The 24302-nt window shown below is 47.9% G+C and overlaps 1 protein-coding gene across 5 annotated transcripts in view; it reads left to right on the top strand.

The window, feature by feature from the left end:
• The window catches only part of LOXHD1 (lipoxygenase homology PLAT domains 1), a 187559-nt gene that overhangs the window by 68666 nt on the left and 94591 nt on the right, over window positions 1–24302 (top strand). For all 5 annotated transcript variants that reach the window (XR_013977591.1, XM_080973371.1, XM_080973373.1 and 2 more), the window contains exons 9-14: window positions 2340–2475; window positions 6356–6516; window positions 8951–9037; window positions 12506–12641; window positions 19182–19336; window positions 21845–22005. Coding sequence is in view for 4 of the 5 variants with exons in the window: in XM_080973371.1 (XP_080829497.1) it covers window positions 2340–2475; window positions 6356–6516; window positions 8951–9037; window positions 12506–12641; window positions 19182–19336; window positions 21845–22005 (836 nt within the window). In the remaining variant the exon portion in view is untranslated. The remainder of the gene's footprint in view (window positions 1–2339; window positions 2476–6355; window positions 6517–8950; window positions 9038–12505; window positions 12642–19181; window positions 19337–21844; window positions 22006–24302) is intronic.

Here is a 24302-nt window from a genome sequence, read left to right as displayed (position 1 = left end):
GGGGGACGGCATTCCTTCTCCGCCTCTTCAGCCACTCTTACAGTTGTGCAGAAGGGATGTGGAGGTTATTTGTGGCAGGTTTGCGTTAATTTCTAGGGAGAGGCAGCAGATTCCGGATCAAACCCAAGAGATGTGTCATCCTGCGATTTGTGGACATTGCAGTTTTGCAGTTCAGTTATTATTATTAATAATAATAATAATAATAATTATTTATTATTTATACCCCGCCCATCTGGCTGGGTTTCCCCAGCCACTCTGGGTGGCTTCCAACCGAATATTAAAAACAATACAGCATCAGACATTAAAAACTTCCCTCAACAGGGCCACCTTCAGTTGTCTTTTAAATGTAAAATAGTTGTTTATTGCCTTGACATCTGCTGGGAGGGCATTCCTCAGGGCAGGCGCCACCACCAAGAAGGCCCTCTGCCTGGTTTCCTGTAACCTCACTTCTCATAGCGAGGGAACCGACAGAAGGCCCTCGGCGCTGGACCTCAGTGTCCGGGCTGGATGATGGGGATGGAGATGCTTCTTCAGGTATACTGGACCGAGGCCGTTTAGGGCTTTAAAGGTCAGCACCAACACTTTGAATTGTGCTCGGAAGGGATAGGAGGAACAGGAGAGGGATGGGTGGCTTGTTTTAGGAAGGGTGTGTGTGATGTGATAGCCAGTTCCAAATATTTCAAGGAATAGAGACAGCAGATAAATTCAATTCAGTCCACATTTGTAGGCTAACCTAACTATGTAATTAGCATTTCCTGAAATCATGTGGGAACCAAAACACAGCCATCCTTTGAAAATTTGCACCTCTCTGAAGTGCTGTTCTCCAGCCAAGTAGAGTGTCCATAAAATGCATTGCTTCAGGGGATATTTCATGGCAAAAATGTGTATGTTAGGCAAAATTGTATCAGGAGAAATTTGCACTAAAATGATGCAGGATTTTCATGAGGAATGCATTAAAAAAAATACTGCAAAGGAACTCAGCTCGGTGGTGGAACATCTGTCTTGCCTTCAATAGGTCTCGAGTTCAAGTGCTGGTGTCTCCCAGTAGGGCTGGGAGCATCTCATGGCTGAGTCAGTGTAGACAGTTGTGAGCTAGATGGAGCAGAGGTCTGACTCTATATAAGATAGCTCCCTATGTGTGCACCGACCCCTCTCAGTCTCCAGGCTTCAAAGATAGCCGCCTGGAGCCTCTGGAGCACGGCAGGAGCTCCTGCTGCTCTCCGGAGGCTTCGGGTTCCTTTCGCTGAAGGGTAGGTGCCCCTTCAGCTAAGGCGCAGTGCCCCTTCAGCTAAGCGGGAGGAGAAATGGAAGGGGTTCCGTTTCTCCTGCCACTTCGCTGAAGGGGCGCTGCGCAGAGAGGGGGAGATGTTTTTTTCTTGTTCTCCCCCTCTAAAACAAGGTGTGTCCTATGGTCGGGTGCCTCCTATAGAGCGAAAAATACGGTAAGCCCGGGCACACATAATCAATCACGTGACATGGGGCACACACACACACACACCATTTGAAAGTCAATGCCCATTAACTTTGGGGACCCCCTCAAATATTTTATTGAGGGGACTGAAGGGACCTTGGAGTTAGGATTTTTATCCATCCGTGCTGCTCCAGCAGTAGCACTATGTTTTGTGTATATCATGTGAGTGTCTGAGAGAGCGTGAGACAGGAAGTCTCAGTACTGTTGGAAGTTGGAAGTTTAGTTTCACTTCTGTTTGTGATGCTGTTCTGTACTGGTCCTGAGAGGAGAGCACAGACATGCTGATGGATTCTGCGTATATAGACTGTAAAATAAAGTAGTTTTAGAACTACGATTGACTCTTTCTTCTGCTATGATATGCCAGAAGACGAGCGTACTCCTATTAGGAAGGAGGGGTCGCTTATTACCGGTCTCTCTGGACTGAGGGAGATTTATAGCCAGAGAGTGACCACCAGAGAGACACCCCAGAGTCTTGGGAAGTTGGCAGCCTTCCCAGGCGTGTTTCCAACGCTTGGCCCCTGGGAGTTGGCTCCTCTGTGTTCGTGAATGCATTATGTCTCACTAGGAGGGTGTGAAAATAAAATAAAAAATCCTTCCAGTAGCACCTTTAAGACCAACTAAGTTAGTTCTTGGTATGAGCTTTCGTGTGCAAGCACACTTCTTCAGATACACTGAAACAGAAGTTGCCAGATCCTTCTATATAGTGAGAAGGTGGGGAGGGGTATTACTCAGAAGGGTGGTGGGAATGGGAGATTGGCAGATAGCTGAGATGAGCCTGCTGACGACTCAGCAGTGGAGGGTGTGTGTAGGAGGGTGTGGGCAATGGAAAAATGGATGGTCTATTCCGGCGCTCCCTTTCCCCTTCCAGGTGGTGGTGTATTGCCCATTTACTGGTATCGAACAGACCTTCCCGTGTGGGAAGTGGCTGGATGAGGATGACGGGGATGGACTGGTGGAACGGGAGCTGTACGAAATGGTCTCGCTGCGTAAGAAGAGACTGAAAAGTAAGTGCGAAAGAGCAAAGCTTGAAGGGCATCCATCATTATTTGAAAACCCTCCTGCCCTTGGGAGCACTCAAGGTTGTTGTTTTTCTGCTGACATTTCTTTCTTGGTACGGAGAACCAAAAATTCGTCTTCTTCTTTTTTGCTTCCTATGGCAGCCATTTTATATTGGCATCCACAGCACTGTTGTCAATATGGGAGTACTGGCACCTCCAATTTTTTACATGAGGGGGGAAAATAAGCATCGAGAGCACTGCAAGCCACTGGTCTGAGTCAAAAAAAGGTCAAAAAATGGCCTTTTTAGCTTAGAGAAAATGTGAGTAAGAGTTGACAAGCTACGACTTTATAAAATCACGTGTGACATGGGGGAAGTGGAGAGAGAAAAGGTTTTCTCCCCCTTCCATGACACTAGAACATGTGAACATCTCAGGAAGCTGGATGTTGCAAGATTCAGGACATATAAAAGAAAATACCGTATTTTTCACTCCATAGGGTGCACCAGACCATAGGGTGCAACTAGTTTTTAGGGGGGGAAATAAAGGAAAAAAATTATTTTCCCCCCCCGGCCCCAAAGAGCAAAGAAGCCAAGACAGTGAGCGGGATCCATCCCGCTGGCTGTCTTGGCTTCCTCTTTACGCACAACCTCTCCAGCCGGTAGAGGCTGTGCGCGGCTTTGGCAGAAGCCAAGACAGCGAGCGGGATGGATCCCACCGCTGTCTTGGCTTCGTTTTTAGCCGCGGGGCTGGGGCGGGGGAAACCTGAGCTTCCCCCGACCCCAGCCCCCAGAACAGGTCCGGGAGCGGCGGCAGGGTTGCGCGCAGCCTTGCCGCCGCTCCCGGAGCTTGCGGGGCTGGGGGAGCGCTCCAAAGGTTTGCGGATAGCTGCCTGAAGCCCGGGGAGTGCAGCGGGAGTTGGCACTGTGCTCCCCGGGCTTCAGGCTTCAGGCTGCTATCCGCAAGCCTTCAGAGCCTGGCGGGAACTCCCGCCGCGTTCAGAAGGCTTGGGGATAGCTGCCTGAAGCCTGGAGAGCAAGAGGGGTCGGTGCGCACTGACCCCTCTCGCTCTCCAGGCTTCAACAAAAGCCTGCATTCGCTCCATAGGATGCACACACATTTCCCCTTCATTTTTGGAGGGGAAAAAGTGCGTCCTATAGAGCGAAAAATACGGTACTTCTTCACGTCTCATGTAGTTAAACTATGGAACTCTCTGCCACATGAGGTAGTGATAGCCATCAGTGCTAGAGCGCCCAACCTGTTAAATAGTAGATTCCAGGTATGTTCTCAATCCCCGCTGGCTCCAGGGTGTCTGCTGTCCTCCAGATCCTTTGGGGACAAATTGCTGCATAAGGTTCATAACTGGCGGGGAGAATTTACATTGTCCCTCCTCCAGTGCCCATCACATCAGTGCAATGAATGCTTTTAAAATTAGTTAAGGGGCTGCATGATCAAGACGCCTCTGTGATGAACAGTTTGTCCCGTTTAAGGAGCGATTCCATTGCAGCCGCGCTCATTACAGCGAACATCGCTTAATGTGACAGCCACTTTATCTCTGCAGTGCAGTCCATTCTGCGAAAGCATTTATGACCTTTAAACTGCCATATTATCGACCCTGACTGCTATTGACAGCGTAATCCCTTTGTGGATGTTGTATATTAAACGGGGAGGAAGCAGTGCCCTTGAGTAATTGGTGACCTTTCGCTGCCATACAACGGGATAAACTTGCATTGTCATCTGCCTCGCCTGCTTCGGAAAGGATATGCTTTCTCATTGAGAGGCTCAGGATTTTTCCTCAAACCGGTGGTGTGTTGCCATGAAGAGTGCTGAATATTTGCACAGTTGTTGCCAGTCATCACAGCTGTGCCCATCTGCAACTTTTCTCCGGTGACCTCAGGGCAGGCATCCTCAAACTCAGCCCTCCAGATGTTTTGGGACTACAATTCCCATCATCCCTGACCACTGGTCCTGTTAGCTAGGGATGATGGGAGTTGTAGTCCCAAAAACATCTGGAGGGCCGAGTTTGGGGGTGCCTGCCTCAGGGTGATGTATATGGACTATCCTTTCTCCTCACAATAACCCTATGAGGTAGGGACTGTACCACCATTTCAGGGTCCTTCCAGCCTATTATTATTATTATTATTATTATTATTATTATTATTATTATGCATTGGTGTTAGAAGAGAAGGAGCGATCTCTCTTTTGGCTGGATGCTCTCCCCTAAAAAAAGGGCAGCAATTTCCAGCACCTCTTTTCCTAGGAAAAAAACCCTGCGCCTGACACACTATACAGTGGTACCTCGGGTTAAGTACTTAATTCGTTCCGGAGGTCCGTTCTTAACCTGAAACTGTTCTTAACCTGAAGCACCACTTTAGCTAACGGGGCCTCCTGCTGCTGCTGTGCCACCAGAGCGCGATTTCTGTTCTCATCCTGAAGCAAAGTTCTTAACCCGAGGTACTATTTCTGGGTTAGCGGAATCTGTAACCTGAAGTGTATGTAACCCGAGGTACCACTGTACAGTGGTGCCCCGCAAGACGAATGCCTCGCAAGACGGAAAACCCGCTAGACGAAAGGGTTTTCCGTTTTGGAGGTGCTTCGCAAAACGAATTTCCTATGTGCTTGCTTCGCAAGACGAAAATGTCTTGCGAGTTCCTGCGGGGTTTTTTTCCTCCCCCCCCCTTTTTCCCAAGCCGCTAAACCGCTTATCAGCTGAAGGCTAAGCCGCTTATCAGCTGATCTTTAAACCGCTTAACAGCTGATGCTAAGCCGCTTATCAGATGATCTTTAAGCCGCTTAACAGCTGATGGCTAAGCCGCTTATCAGCTGATCTTTAAGCCGCTTAACAGCTGATGCTAAGCCGCTTATCAGCTGATCTTTAAGCCGCTTAACAGCTGATGCTAAGCCGCTTATCAGCTGATCGTTAAGCCGCTTAACAGCTGATGCTAAGCCGCTTATCAGCTGATCGTTAAGCCGCTTATCAGCTGATCTTTAAGCCGGCTAAGCCGCTAATACTGTAGCGCTAAGCCGCTAACCTCTAATGGGCTTGCTTCGCAAGACGAAAAAACCCGCAAGACGAAGAGACTCGCGGAACGGATTCTTTTCGTCTTGCGAGGCACCACTGTATATGCAAGGATTTCTCTCCTTTTTTTTCCTATGGAGAAACATTCCATTTTGTAAGCCTTAAGTAGTAAAGACCAGAACCCGGTTGACACCTTAGTGAGGAGCATTCCTCAGAGACCTTTATAGCTGAGCCAGGCTTTGACCCTGGCTGTCTGCTGGCAGTCTTGGCGTTTGGGTGGGATTTTGAGGTAGAAGATCAGGGCCCTACTCAGGAAAAATGAATGGGAGGGACCCTAAACACAGCAGGACTGGATTTTCACATTTTGAAGTCACCCACATTACTATGTAAAGGCATGTCCACCCTCTGCAATGAGACCATTAAGTCCAGTGTCTTAACTCACCAGTTACCTGACTGCACACCTGCTCCCAGGTCCATACGCACAACATTACAGTCTACTTTGTGAAAGTGCCGTGTTGCATGAGTTCAGACGCTTTTGTTCTTGGGAGGCAAGGGAAATTCACATACGCAAGTGGAAGCAATGGATCGGGGCTAGCATGAGTGCAATGTTGAGCTGAAATGGAAGAGAAGGTTTTTATGGATCGTTTGCAAAGCGATTCACATTGCTTCATCTCCAGGCTATGAGAAGAGATTTCCCTGTTGAACATCTGCACAACAGAACTGGTATTTAAGGCACTGGGCATGTGCTTTATAAAAAAAGAACCTCTCTATTCATCTCTGGTTCTCTGGTTTGGTTTCCTTCTTTGTTTTTCCTTTATCACCAGCTTTCACTATTCTAATTCACTGATTCAGAACCTTTTGTTTTATAAGAAAACCCTTGGTCCCTGTGGATATGGACAAGTGATATTAAGGGCGCAGGGACAGACGCCCCCATCTTCCTCCAGGTTTACGGTGACAAAGGAAAGTCTGACGAAATGAAGCTGGACAATAACTCTGATAACTTTGAAGCTGGACAAACAGACAAATTCATGGTATGCCTTCCTCTCCGCTATGTGTGCTGTGCTCCAAACACAGACTTGTGTTTACTGCCCTGTTAACCTGGGAATCAGCCCAAACACTTCCTGTTTGCAGTTAGTGCTGGTTAAATGGCACAGAAGAACAGCCAGTCAATTCCTTGTGGTTTATGTGAAAGGGTTTAATAGCCCTTATAAAAGGAAGGAAATAGCAAACTTATTGGAGATGTCAGAGTATGTTGGCGCTTCATTGACTTGGAATGCTGAACGTGTGACAAATTCTTCCCTTAAATACAAGGTGAAAATTATGATGCCCGCGTTCTTCTCCGGTTCAGATTTAATCTGAACCAGAGAAGAATCCTGCCCCTTCTCTCTTCTCTCCTGACCACCTGTCAGTCTCCAAACTCATACTGCCCAGTGACAGAACGTTAACTGTACCAACGTCAGCATTGACTACATGTAACCCACTGCAAAATGTGAAGGGTTCGCAAGATCTCCCCTTTCCCTGCCAGGCATACAAACGGTTCCGTTAATGCTTTCCCTATGTTATGTAGTGTGACCCATGTTTTAACATTGACCGTAGCTTGCAAAAGAGAACCTTATAATTAATTCACTACAGAGATGTATGCGTACTCCATTTTTCTCCCCCTGCTTCCTGATTTTCACAATACCCTAAATTAACCCAACTAGGAGCTAGCCTTGCTCTTGGTACTTTGAAGCCTAGCATTCAAATCAGAAAGTGCTTCACTACATGCAGTTCGATCCATCTGTCTTCCTGAGTAGACTTTCCTGTGCCATACGCACTGACCCCAGCATTCTTCTAGTTTACTCTATGGCTAGGGATCAACGCACATCAGATCAGCACATCTCTGGGGAAAGCTCTGCTCAGATCACATACACAGACTTAGCTACCAGGATTTGTTTAGCTTCTGACCTTCTTGGGCAGGGGTCAGCAAACTTTTTCATCAGGGGGCCGGGCCACTGTCCCTCAGACCTTGTGGGGGGCCAGACTATATATTGAAGAAAAAAATGAACAAATTCCCATGCCCCACAAATAACCCAGAGATGCATTTTAAATAACAGGACATATTCTACTCATGTAAAAATACGCTGCTTCTCAGACCGTCCGTGGGCCAGATTGAGAAGGTGATTGGGCCAGATCCAGCCCCCGGGCCTTAGTTTGCATACCCATGTTCTTGGCGAAGCAAGATGTGTTTAGAGAGCAGTGTTTGTTTTCATGATGCAGTCAGTGCGATCAACTGGAAAATCAGCATCACATAATTTTAAAGTAGGGACGTGGGTGGCGCTGTGGGTTAAACCACAGAGCCTAGGACTTGCTGATCAGAAGGTCGGCGGTTTGAATCCCCGCAACAGGGTGAGCTCCCGTTGCTTGGTCCCTGCTCCTGCCAACCTAGCAGTTCAAAAGCATGCCAGTGCAAGTAGATAAATAGGTACCGCTCCAGCGAGAAGGTAAACGGCATTTCCGTGCGCTGCTCTGGTTCGCCAGTAGCAGCTTAGCTGTACGCCGGCTCCCTCGGCCAATAAAGCGAGATGAGCGCCGCAACCCCAGAGTCGGCCACGACTGGACCTAATGGTAAGGGGTCCCTTTACCTTTACCTTTACTAATTTTAAAGTGGGACATGGAAAGCTGCCTTATAATGAGTTAGACCACTGGTCCATCTAGCTTAGTATTCTCTACTCTGACTGGCTGTCCCTCTCCAGGGTTTCAGGCAGGGGTTCCTCCTGTGTCTATCTGGAGATGCCGGGACTTGAACCTGGGACTTTCTGCATTCAAAGCAGATGCTGTACAGCTGAGCTACATCCCTTCCCAACCTAGGAAATGCCCTGCTGGACCAAGAGGACCCATCAAGTCCTCTTGGAAATCTGTCCAAGTTGGTGGCCATGACTATGACTTGTGCGAGCAAATCCCACAATTTACATGAGGGATGGGGAACATCGTGCTTGGGGGCCAAATACGGCCCTCCATGCCTCTTCCACAGGCCCCCAGGACTGCTCCTAGACCAAACCCTCTCTCTCCAGGCCACATCTCTCACTGCCCCAGATTTGCACCGTCCTTGAGCAAATTTGCCTGGCTCCACCCACTTTTGCATGTGGCCACAGAAGGTTGCCTAGAAAGGCCCTTCACCCCAAACATATTTTACAGGTGGATCACTTAATCTAGCCTCTTGATCACCGCAAGAATCTTGCAGCTGCAGCAAGCCTCTTTCTTTTTTGCAAGTGCCATTGATACGGAAGGAAGCTGTGCAAGAGCACTGTTCTTGTGCAACAAGCTTTTGGCTCCACCAGAGCTTGCACAGAAAATGCCCCCAATGGACTTTGCTGTTCTTGGGCATCTCCAGTTTTATTTTCCCCGGGGGCCTGATCTCCCCCCAGATTGTGCCTGTAGTAGAAAAATGCCACCACTGATGTGTTTTACCCATGTTTCCTGCAGATTGAGCTCCCAGATCTGGGCAATTTGTACAAGATCCGGATATGGCACGAGAAGAGGAGCCCATTCGCTGGCTGGCATCTACATAAGGTAAAAAACCAGCAGGAGGGATTGCACTATGGGGGCAAGATCAATCCCCTGTAATAAGCAGGAGCTTACTGTTTCCATGAACTTGCATCCTCATCTAACACTTCAACACTGACATGTGACTGGGGCAACCCAGCCAGATGGGCAGGATATAAATTATATCATCATCATCATCCTTATCATTATTTGCATGCTTGGTTTACAGTGAAACTAATGAATCTTAAGCCTCAGGGCTCCTAATCCTGGAGGGTCTCAGAAGTGACTTTAGTACACACTGCTTAAAAATATTGGGTTTAGTCAGTGGTGTAGCATGTTAGTCAGTGGTGTAGCATGGGTTGCTGATGCCTGGTGTGAGGAAAATGTTGCACCCCTCCTGGTGGACTGGGCAGCTGGGGTGGGGACACATGCAGAGGATGAACAGAGCTTGCCTCTATCAGGCTCCTCGCCCGCTGCCTCAATCCACCTGCCTACTAAACCAGCCTGCCTGCTGCCGTGATTCAGCTGCCAGGGCTCCATGCCTGATTGCACCCCCTCAAAAATGTGTGCCCGGGGCCACGACCCCCTGGCCTCGCCATGCTATGCCTCCTGGTCTAGTAGACCCAATTTGAGTCACAGCAACTTTTTGTTGTATATATTTTCAACAGTCCCAAAGTCTGAGAGTCAGTAGCACAGATGTTGTTAAGGTGTAGTGATCGGTCATGGAACAACCCCATTGAAGAAGATAACAGTGGTTACCCAGACCCCATTGCTGGTAGTGAAGGGGCTCCCATGACAGTTCAAGCTTCAGGGCCCAAAAAATGTAGGTCTGCCATGGAACCATGTTGACTTAGCTGTCGTCACAACTTTGTAAGATTAGGCATTGGATAAGCCTTTGTGAGGTTAGGCATTGGGTAAACCAAGATCATGGCCACTGGTCCCATCACCTCCTGGCAAAGAGAAGGGGAAGAAATGGAGGCAGTGAGAGATTTTACTTTCTTGGGCTCCATGATCACTGCAGATGGTGACTGCAGTCACGAAATTAAAAGATGCCTGCTTCTTGGGAGAAAAGCAATGAGAAACCTAGACAGCATCTTAAAAAGTAGAGACATCACCTTGCCAACAAAGGTCCGTATAGTTAAAGCTATGGTTTTCCCAGTAGTGATGTATGGAAGTGAGAGCTGGACCATAAAGAAGGCTGTCGGAGGCTCCTCCAACACCATAATTCAAAAGCATCAATTGTTCGGCGATCAGCCTTCTTTATGGTCCAGCTCTCACGTCCATACATCACTACCGGGACATGGGTGGTGCAGTGGTCTAAACCACTGAGCCTCTTGGGCTTGCCGATCAGAAGGTCGACGGTTCGAATCCCCACGGCGACGATGAGCTCCCATTGCTCTGTCCCAGCTTCTGCCAACCTAGCAGTTCGAAAGCACACCAGTGCAAGTCGATAAATAGGTACCGCTGTGGCAGGGAAGGTAAATGTCGTTTCCGTGCGCTCTGGTTTCTGTCACAGTGTTCCGTTGAGCCAGAAGTGGTTTTGTCCTGTTGACCACATGACCTGGAAAGCAGTCTGCGGACAAACGCTGGCTCCATTGGCCTGAAGAGTGAGATGAATGCCACACCCCATAGTCGCCTTTGACTGGACTTAACCGTCCAGGGGTCCTTTACCTTTACCTTTTTGGATAGCACTTAACAAATACTAGAAATGTCTTTCTTTTGCTATGCAGGCATGTGCAACAACAATAGCAAATCACCATTTGCCTTTTTTATTAAGAAAATAAGGCCACATTGTTAATAGATCTTGAGCCTCTAATATGATTTGATAGGCTTCTGCCTTATTTTGTGCTGCACAGATGTTTGGAGGTTCTAGCTGGGAGTTAGTAAACCATGAAGCATTGCGGATGCACGTTGGTTCCCAAGATTCATCCACGCAGTCATTCTGGCCTCATTAGTCCTCGTTTGCTGTCGCTTCCACTCCTGGAGGAAAGGTTGATGTCGAGATGCAAGAGTCCCTTGTTCATTCTCTAGTGAGAGGATTGCTAATGAGGCTGCGATGTTCAGTTGATTAATCTCTTAGATTAATCAGTTTTAAAACCCTTTTTGCAGCACAGTCTTAAGCATGTCGGCTTGGAAAAGAAGCAACAGCTTCTGTGTTCAGTACTGTGTGATTAAGTGTGGTCAGGATTACAACTTTACCTCGCAATCATATATGTGGCTATTGAGGTGTAAAGTCCCACACTAGGACTGGGCAATATCTGGAGGAGACAGTTTGGAGGAGAAAAGCAGCTAGGGGGAGGTGCTTAACCCCAACCCAGCATGCCATTTCCCACACTCCCTCCCCACAGCTGCTTCCATAAATCCATTCCACTTCCCAGTGGGGAGGAGTTGCAGTGGACCGCGTGGCCACCCACTCCCCACCGGGGGTGGGGGACTTTGTTCCCCATTGCCAGGGGATCCTGGCCACGTCAGAGCCCGGCCAGCCAATCCGCTGGCTGGGTGTGTGTAGCCGGGGCCGTTTAAACTGAGGAGCGAACCAGAGGACTTCCTCTTTGGCTCGCTTCCTCAATCACCCTCCCTCCCTCCCTATTTTGCAGGTTAGGCAATGACCTTGCTATGGACTTCGGTTGGTCGCCTTGGTTGTCCGAGGGGCCTGGTAGGAATTTTTCCACTTGGAAAATTGGCACTGGCCATTTGGTTTTCGCCTACCTTGTAGCAATCGTCACAACTTTGTTAGGGTTGTGGTTAGGCATTGTTTGACCTTGTGTGGGGGAGGGGAGGGGTGGATTCCGTTAAAGGAATCCGGGGGTGTTGATCTTGTCCGAAGCCCGGCTGGGGGCTAGAGCCTTGACACAACCCCAAGGGGAACACCAGGGGGAGCTTGAGTTGGTTTGCATCGACAGGGCTCCCCCTACCGGTGGCTTACCCTTACCGGACTTCCTGCACAATGGGCAGGAGTCAGATATAGTCAGGTCCAATCAATGCCTAAGTCAATACCGCTCACAGTCTGTAATTCAATAAAGTTGTGGCCAAAATTTGCCCAGTAACATAAACCTAATATCTTGTGTGAGTTATTTCCAACAAGGGGGTGGCTGCGGGGTCTCAACACGCAACCCCCTGTCTGAGGTTCCAAACGCACCTGGTGAGCAGCGTGGCCCAGGTTTTTCACAGCATAAGCAAATCCCAAAAAAGATGCTGTTATATGTCTGTACTTATGGGTACACCTCCTTTTGTATTCCGAGGGAAGAAAAAGAACAACAGGTTATTTAGCTAGCTGAATTTCAAGGTTAATAGAGGCCTCGTCTGGAGGAAATAAAATAACTGAACCATCTTATTAATCAACACTCATTTCCTCCACCTTACAAAGGGACACGGCTCCAGCATGTTTGGTAAATTGCATTTTTTCCTGACTCCAGTTTCAACCCTCCTTCCCCTCCTTCTTTCATTCACGTTGAACTTATTCAACATTTTGGTTCAATTTGGGTTTAATTAAAGGTAACCCTTTTGAAAACTCTGACGAAAGAGAAGTATACATTCAACTGTGACCGCTGGCTGGATAGCAACGAGGACGACAACGAGATTGTGCGGGAACTAACAGCCGAAGGCCCACAGGTGGCTGAAGTGAAGCCAGGTGAGAAGAAAGAGGACCTCCATGGGGGGCGCGGGGGGCGCGGATATTTGGGTAGCAACTAATCTCCCCCTGCCCACCCTCATGGGTACTGTATCTCCTGCAGACGCCATTAACAGGCTGAATGGCTGCAAAATTTCATTATGAAGTTGTTGGTTTTTTAAAAATAAAAAAACCCCAGCTCTTTCTGGAGATGTCCTTGTTACTTCTGCTGGGTCATGGGAAATGTTAGGGGCTTAGCAGTATAGTCGTCATTTGGGCTACACCTTCTTGGTGTCTTGAGTTCCTTTGGAGAAAGCTGTGAAAAAATGAGATAATTAGGGCACAGTCCAACCCCCTTATCCAACATCCGGAATGGGGGTTGGATGCACCCAGCCCAGAACTAGCGTCTCCCAGGGCAGAGTTCCCCATTCTGCCATCCAAAAGTGGAGGTGAGAGTAAATCCAGTACGATTGTGTCTTTGTTGTTGTTTAGTCGTTTAGTCGTGTCCGACTCTTCATGACCCAATGGACCAGAGCACGCCAGGCACTCCTGTCTTCCACTGCCTCCTGCAGTTGGTCAAACTCATGTTTGTAGCTTCAAGAACACTGTCCAACCATCTCGTGCTTGGTTGTCCCCTTCTCCTTATGCCCTCCATCTTTCCCAGCATCAGGGTCTTTTCCAAGGAGTCTTCTCTTCTCATGAGGTGGCCAAAGTATTGGAGCCTCAGCTTCAGGATCTGTCCTTCCAGTGACCACTCAGGGCTGATTTCCTTCAGAATGGATCGCTTTGATCTTCTTGCAGTCCCTGGGACTCTCAAGAGTCTCCCCCAGCACCATAATTCAAAAGCATCAATTCTTCGGCGATCAGCCTTCTTTATGGTCCAACTCTCACTTCCATACATCACTCCTGGGAAAACCATAGCTTTAACTATATGGACCTTTGTCAGCAAGGTGGTGTCTTTGCTTTTGAAGATGCTGTCTAGGTTTGTCATTGCTTTTCTCCCAAGAAGCAGGCGTCTTAGGCGCATTTAACTTGAGCAGTTTTAACCAGACATGGTTGAAGGCAGGCTGGTTGAAGTAGCACAAGTTAAACTGAAGCAAGGCTTGCAAACCCCTTCTGTGCCAGTTCCTCTTGGGGGTAAAGGTACCCCTGAGCATTAGGTCCAGTCGCAGATGACTCTGGGGTTGCGACGCTCATCTCACTTTATTGGCTGAGGGAGCCGGCGTACAGCTTCCAGGTCGTGTGCCCAGCATGACTAAGCCACTTCTGGCAAACCAGAGTAGCGCACAGAAACACCGTTTACCTTCCCGCCAGAGAGGTACCTATTTATTTACTTGCACTTTGATGTACTTTTGAACTGCTAGGTTGGCAGGAGCAGGGACCGAGCAACTGGAGTTCACCCCATCGCAGGGATTCGAACCGTTGATCTTCTAATCAGCAAACCCTAGGCTCTGTGGTTTAACCCACAGTGCCACCCGCGTTGTGCCAGTTCCTTTTTGGGGGTACCCCAGCACAAAAATAACTTTAAAGCTCTCCTCCTTGCTTTGGGATGGCAGGGCCCAACTCTGTGTTACAAAGAGGTCCGCAAACATGACATGAAGGCTGGCAACATCAACCCCGCTATGTGGGAATCCCTTGCAGACAACCACTGGCCTGGAGACAGGCAGTCAGGTCACGTGTCGTTAGCAGTGACCAGAGGAGAAATGACCCCTGGGAGAAGCGCAGTGAGATATATAGATGTCTATCTAGCACCATATTGCTTACACTGGGGTGTGTGGTGTGTTGTGGGGGTAGTACCTCTGGTGGTAGGCACATTGTGCTCCTTATGAGTAGTTTGTCCACCTTTGGTCCCCATCTGTCAGGCTTCAAGGAATTCTTACCCTCCCCCAGTAGCAGCAAGAAGCAGAGAAAAACAAAGACGAGTTCTTACTAATGAGTTTATTCAATCATCTCAGAGAGAGACAAAGGAATGCTGTCTGCCTCCCATTAATGACGTTGCTCCAGCTGAGCTCCTCCCACCTCCCTTCCTACCAAGAGCACTTCCCCTTATGGTGGCCACCAGGGGTTAATTGTCTCTGAGTCCTTTGCTCTTGCACTCTCAATGAATGCTGGGTTCTGGGAGAAGGGGGGTCAGAAATACTCTCCAGTGATAACACGTCAGCTGGCTGCTGTGTCTCCATCTCTGCCTCTCTTCTCCCAACAGCTCCCAACTCTTCTGTTTGCCTGTCTCTGAGCTGTGACCTTCCTCAAACCACTGCTGTAACTCAATACTGTCTTCCTCTTCTCTGGAAGCTTCAGGGGAAGGGAGGGGGCAGTCTCCACCATTCCTCCTCAGTCTCATCCCCCTCAGTCCAGTCCCTGACACCACCCTGCACTCAACTCTCATCTGTGGCTCCTATAAGTTGTCAGTATGTGACAGTGGCCACACCCTGGGAATGCCTTCAACTGACCAGCTAAACAAGGTGAGGGCAGGTGATGGGTCCCCAATCCCCAATGAGTTAGGGACTTCCCTTGCATGCAAAGACAGGCAGATGTGACCGATAGTGGGTCCAATGGTCAAGAATGGCAGAGGGCCTTGTCAGTGATGGCGCCCGCCCTGTGGAACGCCCTCCCATCAAGGAGATATCAAGGAGATAAACAACTGACTTTTAGAAGACATCTGAAGGCACCCCTGTTTAGGGAAGTTTTAAATGTTTGAGTTTTATTCTGTTTTTAGTGTTGTGTTGGGAGCTGCCCAGAGTGGCTGGGGAAACCCAGGCAGAGGAGCGGGGTATAAATAAATTTATTATTATTATTATTATTATTATTATTATTATTATTAGCCTTCTGCCCATGCTGTAGAGGGAAGTGAGGGGCAGGTGGGCTTGTTAGCCTGAGAAGGTAGCCCATCTAGGAGAAGGAAAACTGATTCTAAACCTCTGCTGCCTTGTGGGATATCTTTGGGAGAAGACATGGCTATGGAGTAAACCCTACACACATCCAGAGTGGAGTCCCTAAGATGGTGAGATGGCCATTGTCTCTCGAGACAGACGAATGCCAACAACAACAAATCAAATTGCCTATGGTGACCAGCAGTGGTTCTGCAGGGAATCTCCCCAGCCCTACCTAGAGATCTTGGGGATTGAACCAGTGCTGTACCACCGAGCTGTGGTCTTTCCCTTAAATGCAGCTCTGCTGATCCATACTTGCATATAGATATACACCGTAATATGCATTGCATGGCAAGACCCCTCCCCCATGAGAAATGAAGACACAGGACACATTGTTTTAGGTTAATGGGCATAAAAAGGCCACAACTTTATTGATTACAGAATTGAAAGGTATTGGCCTTAGGCATTGGCTCCTATCGACTACCTGGCATCTGACCGGGAAAGGGTTAACCACAAACCGTGGGAGTCCTGTTGAAGTACGCCAACTAGGATCCCACGGGTGTCACCGCTCGGGGGCGTGCCGGAGGCCCTCACCTCCCTAGGTTTCGGACAAGACAACGCCCCTCGGAGTCCTTTACCGGACTACCCTTTCCTTGGGGGAAGGTGATGGCGCTTCCTTCCCCCCCATTTCATCTGCATAACAATAACCCCCTGCCAATGCCTAACCGCCAAATACCGCGGAAGTTGTGACGATTGCTACGAGGTAGGCGAAAAAACCAAAAGGCAGACACTGCACCAACTTGGAAAAATTCCTACCAGGCCCCTTGCGGCGACCAACCGGAGTCCATAGCAAGGTCAAAGCTAGCTAAGCCTAAGGGTGGGTGGGATGGGAAAAAACCCGATCAGCTGGCTCAGCTGGCGAAGGAAAGAGGGCGGTCCCCGGGCGTGCCTGGCCTTAAATAGGCTAGGCCACGCCTCCCCAACCCGCCGATTGGCGGATCGGGATGCAGGCACGCCCGGGGATTCCCTGGATCTCGCGGGGGCAAGCCCAGCCCCCGCGTGTGTGGGAGGGGCCGCCCGCAACCCCCTCTCCTCCGGAGTTCGGAAAGGGCTTTGTAAAACATTGCTGCATTGTCTTAATCAAACATAGCCTGGCACTCCATGGAAAATAAAGCTGGCCTAGTTTAAACTGCAACCGTCACACTGGTGTGTATCACAGATATGGCACAACCCCCAATCAGCCTCGAGTGCTTAGGCCCGCAGTTGAATAAAAGCAGAATTTGGGATTGCAGTGGATCTGAGCCATCTCTGGCAGTACCTTCCTGCTCATTGATCAGTATGCAGAGGAGAGCTGTTCCCGAGAAGTTGTGCAAATGATTATAATTGCAAATGCTATGATTAACATGTCAACAAACCTTTGATGAAGTTTATTTTTAATCCGCTGTGTGAAGTGGCTGCGAGGAACAGTGCGTGTTCCCTGGTTGGGCTCTGCCGTTTGCCAACTGCACGGAGCAAAGGCCACGAGGAGCAAAGTTTGACGATGCTATTGCTTCTCCATTTCGGGAGCTGGCTACTTTGGTCCAATGCAGTTGTCGCAAACTGTGATTTGCTAATTGGGAGCCAGCCTCAGGAGCACATGTTCACATCCTCTATCCCTCTCTAGTCAAAATCCCTGCTCCAATATCTTATCACACTTAGTGAAGGATGGAAGGAGCTGTCAATCTCTGCCTTAGCAGCCTTTTCCTGGAAATAGCGTAGCAGAGCTAAACAGGAAGCCCTAGCTGATTTCTGAGGAAACAAGCATTCAAAGTGTTGGTGTTAACCTTTAAAGCCCTAAACAGCCTCGGCCCAGTATACCTGAAGGAGCGTCTCCACCCCCATCGTTCTGCCTGGACGCTGAGGTCCAGTACCCAGGGACTTCTGGCGGTTCCCTCACTGAGAGAAGCAAAGCTACAGGGAACCAGGCAGAGGGCCTTCTCAGTAGTGGCGCCTGCCCTGTGGAACGCCCTCCCACCAGATGTCAAAGAGATAAACAACTACCTGACATTTAGAAAACATCTGAAGGCAGCTCTGTTCAGGGAAGTTTTTAATGTGTGACATTTTGATGTATTTTTAATCTTTGTTGGAAGCCACCCAGAGTCGCTGGGGAAACCCAGCCAGATGGGTGGGGTACAAATAAATAATAATAATAATAATAATAATAATAATAATAATAATCTCCAACCCCCTCAAAAGAGCTTTCACACAACATAACCCTATATAAACTCACAAAGATATGTCCAACAATGCAGGATAAATGTTGGCAATGTGGTAGTCATTATGCAGGTTGCTTACACATATTTGGGACTTGCCCAGTGTTTTCAAATTTACTGGCATACTATCGAAAATTTTATTTCAGATCTGACTGTCTGTTGTTAAATGACCCCTTAATCCTTGAAGGGTACAGTCTTAGAGGATGATAAATTAGATAATCCTCTAACTCAGCCTTTCTCAACCTGTGGGTCCCCAGATGTTGTTGAACTACAACTCCCATCACCCCTAGCTAGCAAGGCCAGAGCTCAGGGATGATGGGAGTTGTAGTCCAACAACATCTGGGGACCCACAGGTTGAGAACCGCTGCTCTAACTGTTGCCCATCATGGTTTGTTTTTTTAAGTCTTCAAATGGACACACACACTTCTTATGGTTTTGTATGATTTCTTTACACTGGATTTTATTTTTAGTTGCACAAGTCATGCAAATAATCACATAAGTTATCTAACTTACACAAAATAGCCAGCATCAAGATGAATAATGCATTATTTGGCAGAAACGAAACTGCAGCAGAAGGGAAACAGCGTCGATTGCGATGAATACAAATCAGAATGGAAACCACTGCCACATTGCATCCCTACCCAAAGGCCATCAAGGAATTTTGCATCCACCTGAATTCTCTGGTTATCTAGCAACGTTTTGATAAAATAGGTAGTATAGCTTGTAACCCCAAAGCAGCAAGCTTTTATGAGGCAGGCACAGAGCTCACCAATGTGTGCCTTACCGTTTGGAATCTTTGTTGGGTTTTCATATTTCTTGAAGTGCTGGTTGTATGAGAGACAATAATACAGAATTGCCTGTGGGAACCACAGAACTGTGAAGCTTTGGAGGAACTGCTCTCAGCCACAGGGAAAGAGTTGTAGAACCCCATTCCTGGACTTGTTTTTCTTTAATTCACAGCACAATTCAAAGTGTTGGTGCTGACCTTTAAAGCCCTAAACGGCCTCAGTCCAGTATACCTGAAGGAGCGTCTCCACCCCCATCGTTCTGCCCGGACACTGAGGTCCAGTGCTGAGGGCCTTCTGGCGGTTACCTTGCTACGAGAAGCCAAGTTACAGGGAACCAGGCAGAGGGCCTTCTCGGTAGTGGCGCCCGCCCTGTGGAACGCCCTCCCACCAGATGTCAAAGAGAAAAACAACTACCAGACTTTTAGAAGACATCTGAAGGCAGCCCTGTTTAGGGAAGCTTTTAATGTTTAATAGATTATTGTATTTTAATATTCTGTTGGAAGCTGCCCAGAGTGGCTGGGGAAACCCAGCCAGATGGGCGGTGTATAAATAATTTCTTCTTCTTCTTCTTCTTCTTCTTCTTCTTCTTCTTCTTCTTCTTCTTCTTCTTCTTCTTCTTCTTCATGGATTCCTTAACCTGTGCCTTTGCAGTGAAAAAGTACCGGGTCGTTGTTCACACCGGGATGGTGAGTGGAAGTGGGACGGATGCCAACGTCTTCACTTGCCTCTATGGGGATCAGGGAGACACCGGGGACCGCGTCCTGCAGAACAGCGTGAACTCGATCAATAAATTTGAGAAGGGCAATGTAAGTCTGTGTGCCTGTTTAAGAAGACACCATGATATACTAGCTGTGGAAAGAGGGAGAGGGCCAGCCCAAATAATAGACATGGGGCCAGTTGTCCCAGACAGATGCCAGCATTGGCAGGAATGCTGAGCAGTCAGTTCACAGATGGCAGTGCCAGGGCCTTTTTAAAGGATCACAGGTGTAGCCTGGAAGCTGGCTGCTCAGATTTTTATCCCTTGTTCTAGCTGCCACAGCTGGTGTGCCATTTTGCTGTGGAGTTGGAGGGGCAGTGTTTGGTCATTGTCAAGTGACTGCAGGAAGTGCTGCCTAACCCATCTAGTGGAAGGGAACGTTTGCCATTTTACATGTGGAACAGAGCCTTTTTCCAGCTGATGGTGGTACATCTGCGGGGGGTAATGCCCCAAACCATTGTGTGGTCCTGCCTCCTCTTTTAGAAGTGGCAGCCATTTTGTATTACGCCACACACACACCACATGTCAGCCATTTTGTGACTGGCGTGAACAGCACTTTGTCAACAGTCCAAATGTGGCTCAAAAAGGCTTGCAATCCCCGAGTTATTTTACATAGTTAGATATTATTAGGAAGGGTGTGTGTGTGTGTGTACCATTTTAACGTTCTGCCTCACATGCCAAAACTGTCCAGAGTCAGTTTTCTCCAAACAGCTGGAACTGCACATCTTGCGGACTGATTTACACTCAGCTTCTACACAGTGGCAGCTCAGATATATAACAAAAGGGTTGCACTTTTATGCTACAAAACAAAACAAATCCGAAAGGGAACGTCCCAAGCTGCTTATAAATAACTTTAATGTAGTTTTTCTTTTGGGGAAGAGAATCCAGAAGGGCTGGAGGCAGAGAGCAATTCCCTGAAGAAGAATTCACCACAGCTCGAAACCTGCCGGACATTTAAAAAGAGACTATATTGAAGTTATTTATAAGTACCTTGAGATGTTCCCTTTTGTTTTCATGAGCTGTAAAACATGAGCCAGACCTGAAGTGCTCCCTCAGATTCCTTTTTCATCTCTGATGGGGGTTGTTGTCAGGAGATGTCTGAATCTTCTCTAAACAAGCCCTCGGTATGTACCTATTGCTGTTTCTCAAACTTAACTATATCAATGTTAGCAGCTTAAAAGAGTTTTAAGCAACACTGATTTGTATAACCATTTGTGTGTGTATATAACCACTTTACATTTAAAGCACTCTTATATCACTGTAACAATCATGGCTTGCCCAAAAATAATGCTTAGAGCTGTAGTTTTTAAACTGTAGTTTGAGAGTCGTTAGGAGAACCCTCATAGAGCTACAATTCCCAGCCCCCTTAAAAACTACAGCTCTCAATATTCTTTTAGGAAAGTTGTTATAAATCTTACAGAAATCATTTAGAAGGGTACCTGCACATTTTGCTTCATAACTTTCTTCTTAGGAGAGCTAAAAAAAAAAAAAAAGCTCAGAGTTTAGAGCCCTGTGCTGGCTGTTTACCTAGTACATCCACATACTCTACTCACCTCTTGACACCCCCATCGGGGCGATCAATTTATTGGGGAAGGCCCTCTTTAGACGGCACTCCAAAATGTGGCAAGCCAGCCTGTTGCATTTGGAAGCTTTCCGGCTCATTTTGCTCTGTCACGTCCCGGGCTTCTGTCCTGCAAGTCCTACAAGTGATGGCAGGTGTACATTAAGCCTTGCTGGGACAGAACTCGGGCACCAAATTGAATAAAATATTATGGGGGGCTCCACCCTACATCACAAGATTTGGCACCTGCTCACCATTTCAATAAGGGACACGGGTGGCGCTGTGGGTTAAACCACAGAGCCTAGGATTTGCCAATCAGAAGGTCGGCGGTTCAGATCCCCGCAATGGGGTGAGCTCCCGTTGCTTGGTCCCTGCTCCTGCCAACCTAGAAGTTCGAAAGCACGTCAAAGTGCCTATTTATCTAATAGGTCCCGTTCCAGCAGGGAGGTAAACGGCGTTTCTGTGCACTGCTCTGGTTTGCCAGAAGCGGCTTAGTCATGCTGGCCACATGACCCAGAAGCTGTACGCCGGCTCCCTCGGCCAATAAAGCGAGATGAGTCCCACAACCCCAGAGTCGGCCACGACTGCACCTAATGGTCAGGGGTTCCTTTACCTTTACACCATTTCAATGGCAATGCCCATCAACTTGGAGGTGGTGGTAGCCCCCTCAAATATTTTATTGGGAACAAAGAGACCTTGGCCCCTAGGAGTTGGCTCCTAGAGGTGGAAGGCAAGGGGACCATCAGCAGATGGAGCCAGAGCTGATGACAGGAAGCATCAACACCCCCTGGCTGATGGTAAGTAAAATGGCAGGCAGTTAGGTGACTGGCTGTTGGGGGCAGTTCCTCATTTGCCCCAATAAACCAGCCTCCCCTACCTGAACCCATTTCTCTCAGATGTGAGTCCACCATTCCAGGTCTAGAAAAGTGTGTTTGTTTCTAGACGTTCTTGTCTCCCATTTTGACCATTTTCTTTCTGCTTTCCCTTGCGCCGAAGGCCGATGAGTTCATCATTGAGGCGGTCGACCTGAAGCAGGTGAGAAGGGTGAGGATAGGGCATGACGGCAAAGGAGGAAGCAGCGGCTGGTACCTTGGCAAAGTGATAGTGAGGGAAGATGGACAGCCAGAGAGTGAGGATCAAGAATTCCCCTGCTACAGGTACTAGGAAAAATGTCAGGCTCTGCCTGTGCTCTGTCAACTGGCTGAGTGTTCAAGACGGCAGGCTACCCTTTTGCTTTAACACATGATGAGCACACTGTGGGCCTCGTTGTACAAAACCTGTCGCCTCCATTCTCTCGAGTCATGCCTCGGAGAGAAAATTACAAACAAGGATAGAATAGGCACCAGCCACCCAACATAACCCCAATGGCCTCAGCCACTGAACCTCACCATAAACGCCCCTGGCACAAGCATTATGAGGCTATCTTAGCCTAGCACAGAGTGGTTGAAAATAGCATCAACAATAAATAACAATAATTTTAGGAAGTGTGCAGGCTACTAGGATACAGCATGCAAGTGGAATGTACAGCCCTTTCAAAGGAATAGTTCATAAGGTGAAATGATTTAGAATTATTACAATTTACAATTATCCCACTGACCAATTTTTTTGGTTTAAAACATGGTATTCTTTCCTTCCAATCCAGTGGCCTTGAAAAATAAAAATGGGTGCTGTATAAATAAAGCCGCAATTGGTTCTCCTTTCCATGTGATCTACCTGAGCATCAGGCAATAACTTCCCTCAGAATCATGGAGGCAGCTAATTCTAAACCCCAGAGAGACATCACACCAATCAGGAACATGAAGACCAAGGCCCAGAACTTAAAATCTCTTGCTCTGCAGTCACAGAAACACATGCCACAAAAAGGGGCACATGGTCCTTAACATCTCCAGAGCCCTCTTTTCCATGTAAGACAGTCACATCTCAAGAGAAATTTCCTTTGCTGTCCTTGCACCTCTATTATCTCTACCTTTCAAATAGAAAGAGGGTCACATGACAGCCTGCAGCAGAAGAACCCAGCCCAATGCTGGCACGTGCGTTCTTTGCCAACATGGCTGCCTTCTGCTTGGCGGTTGTGTCATGGGCTCTTGAGAAATTTGAAGACAAAGGTGCTCGCCAACTGCATCCTCTTTTATGAAGGAAAGCAGATCTCTCCATGACCTGTAGATATTGGATGACAACCATTCCAGGCCTGCTGGTCAAGGAGTCTTCCGATTTCTTTGGGGTGTTTCTTTTTTTTGGAGAAGCATTAAATCTTTGTTTGAAACGTTGATCACAAACTATGGGCCTTGCTTATGGCTGATGTAGATGCTACACTCCTTACAAGGAGGCTGCTGGAAGCAGCTTTCCTGTGATGAGTGATCCCTGTTATAAGACCAAAACAGGAAGTATCTCAGAAGAACTTCTCATGAAGGTGCCACCTAAACAGCAAGATGTCTTGACCATGGCGGTGGCTTAATCCCTAGTCACTGGAACAAGATCCTAGGATGGGAACAGCATCAAGAGCTGCGCGAGACACAGGTACTAAGTTGCAGCAAGGTAAAAACCAAAGACCAAAACCAACCCTACGAAGGCTTCCTTCCTTTGGGAAGTTATCTTGGTTGCTTCTGCAGCTGCTTTCCTTACATTCCTACTTCTCGATCTCTGCCACAAGTCACCACAGCAGAGGATTACTGTTCCTAACTAATGCTGGGCCAAAACCACGGACGAGCATGTTGACAAACCTTTTACATCTCACACGAAACACACCCTCCCTTGTTCGCTGGGGGTGGGTGTCAGTGGAAGATGAAATGTGTTCCTCATTGCCAAGGCAACCAGATCAAAACAGCATTGCTCTGATCTAATTGTTGCACATTTTTCCTAGCTGGTGCAGAATGCAGATGTCATCCATCGACACTTGCTTTTGGTGGGATATGCATTCAGATATATATCCTCATCCACATTTTTCTCCAGCCTAGTCATAAGCAACTGGAATTGGGAAAGTCTTGCCTAGTAATGAAAGTGGACAAAATCGCCAGTATGGTGTAGACAAATAACGAGCATCAACATTAACGCCTAGGCAACAGAGATTCATTTCCTCCTATTCAGAGGAGGGCAGTAGGTAGGATTTGTTTTCTCTCAGTGCTGCTGTCACATAGTCCTGCCTGACTGGTTGCAGGGTGCTGTGGCATCACTGTGATCTTTGATTGGCTGGGATCATGGTGTGATGTGGTCTTTTCAAATAGAACAAAATGGCGCCCCAGCAGTAGCAGGCAGAGGGAAAAATGGCAGCAAACAAACACAACATTTTTTTGCAAGAAAGTGTTTTTTTCTCCACAATGAACATCCCTAAACAGCAGGTTTTGCAGCTAAAATGAAAACTCAGGTGCGTTTCTGCTAATTGAGGCATCTAAACCTTTCCAAAGCGCTTACCTTTGGCCACATGGTTTTAGAGACTGAAAGGGAAGAATACTGGGTA

Source organism: Podarcis pityusensis, assembly GCF_964106645.2.
Source record: "Podarcis pityusensis genome assembly, chromosome: 11".
NCBI lineage: Eukaryota > Metazoa > Chordata > Lepidosauria > Squamata > Lacertidae > Podarcis > Podarcis pityusensis.
Note: the sequence above shows the minus strand (reverse complement) of the source record. Positions and strands in the feature narration are given on the sequence as shown.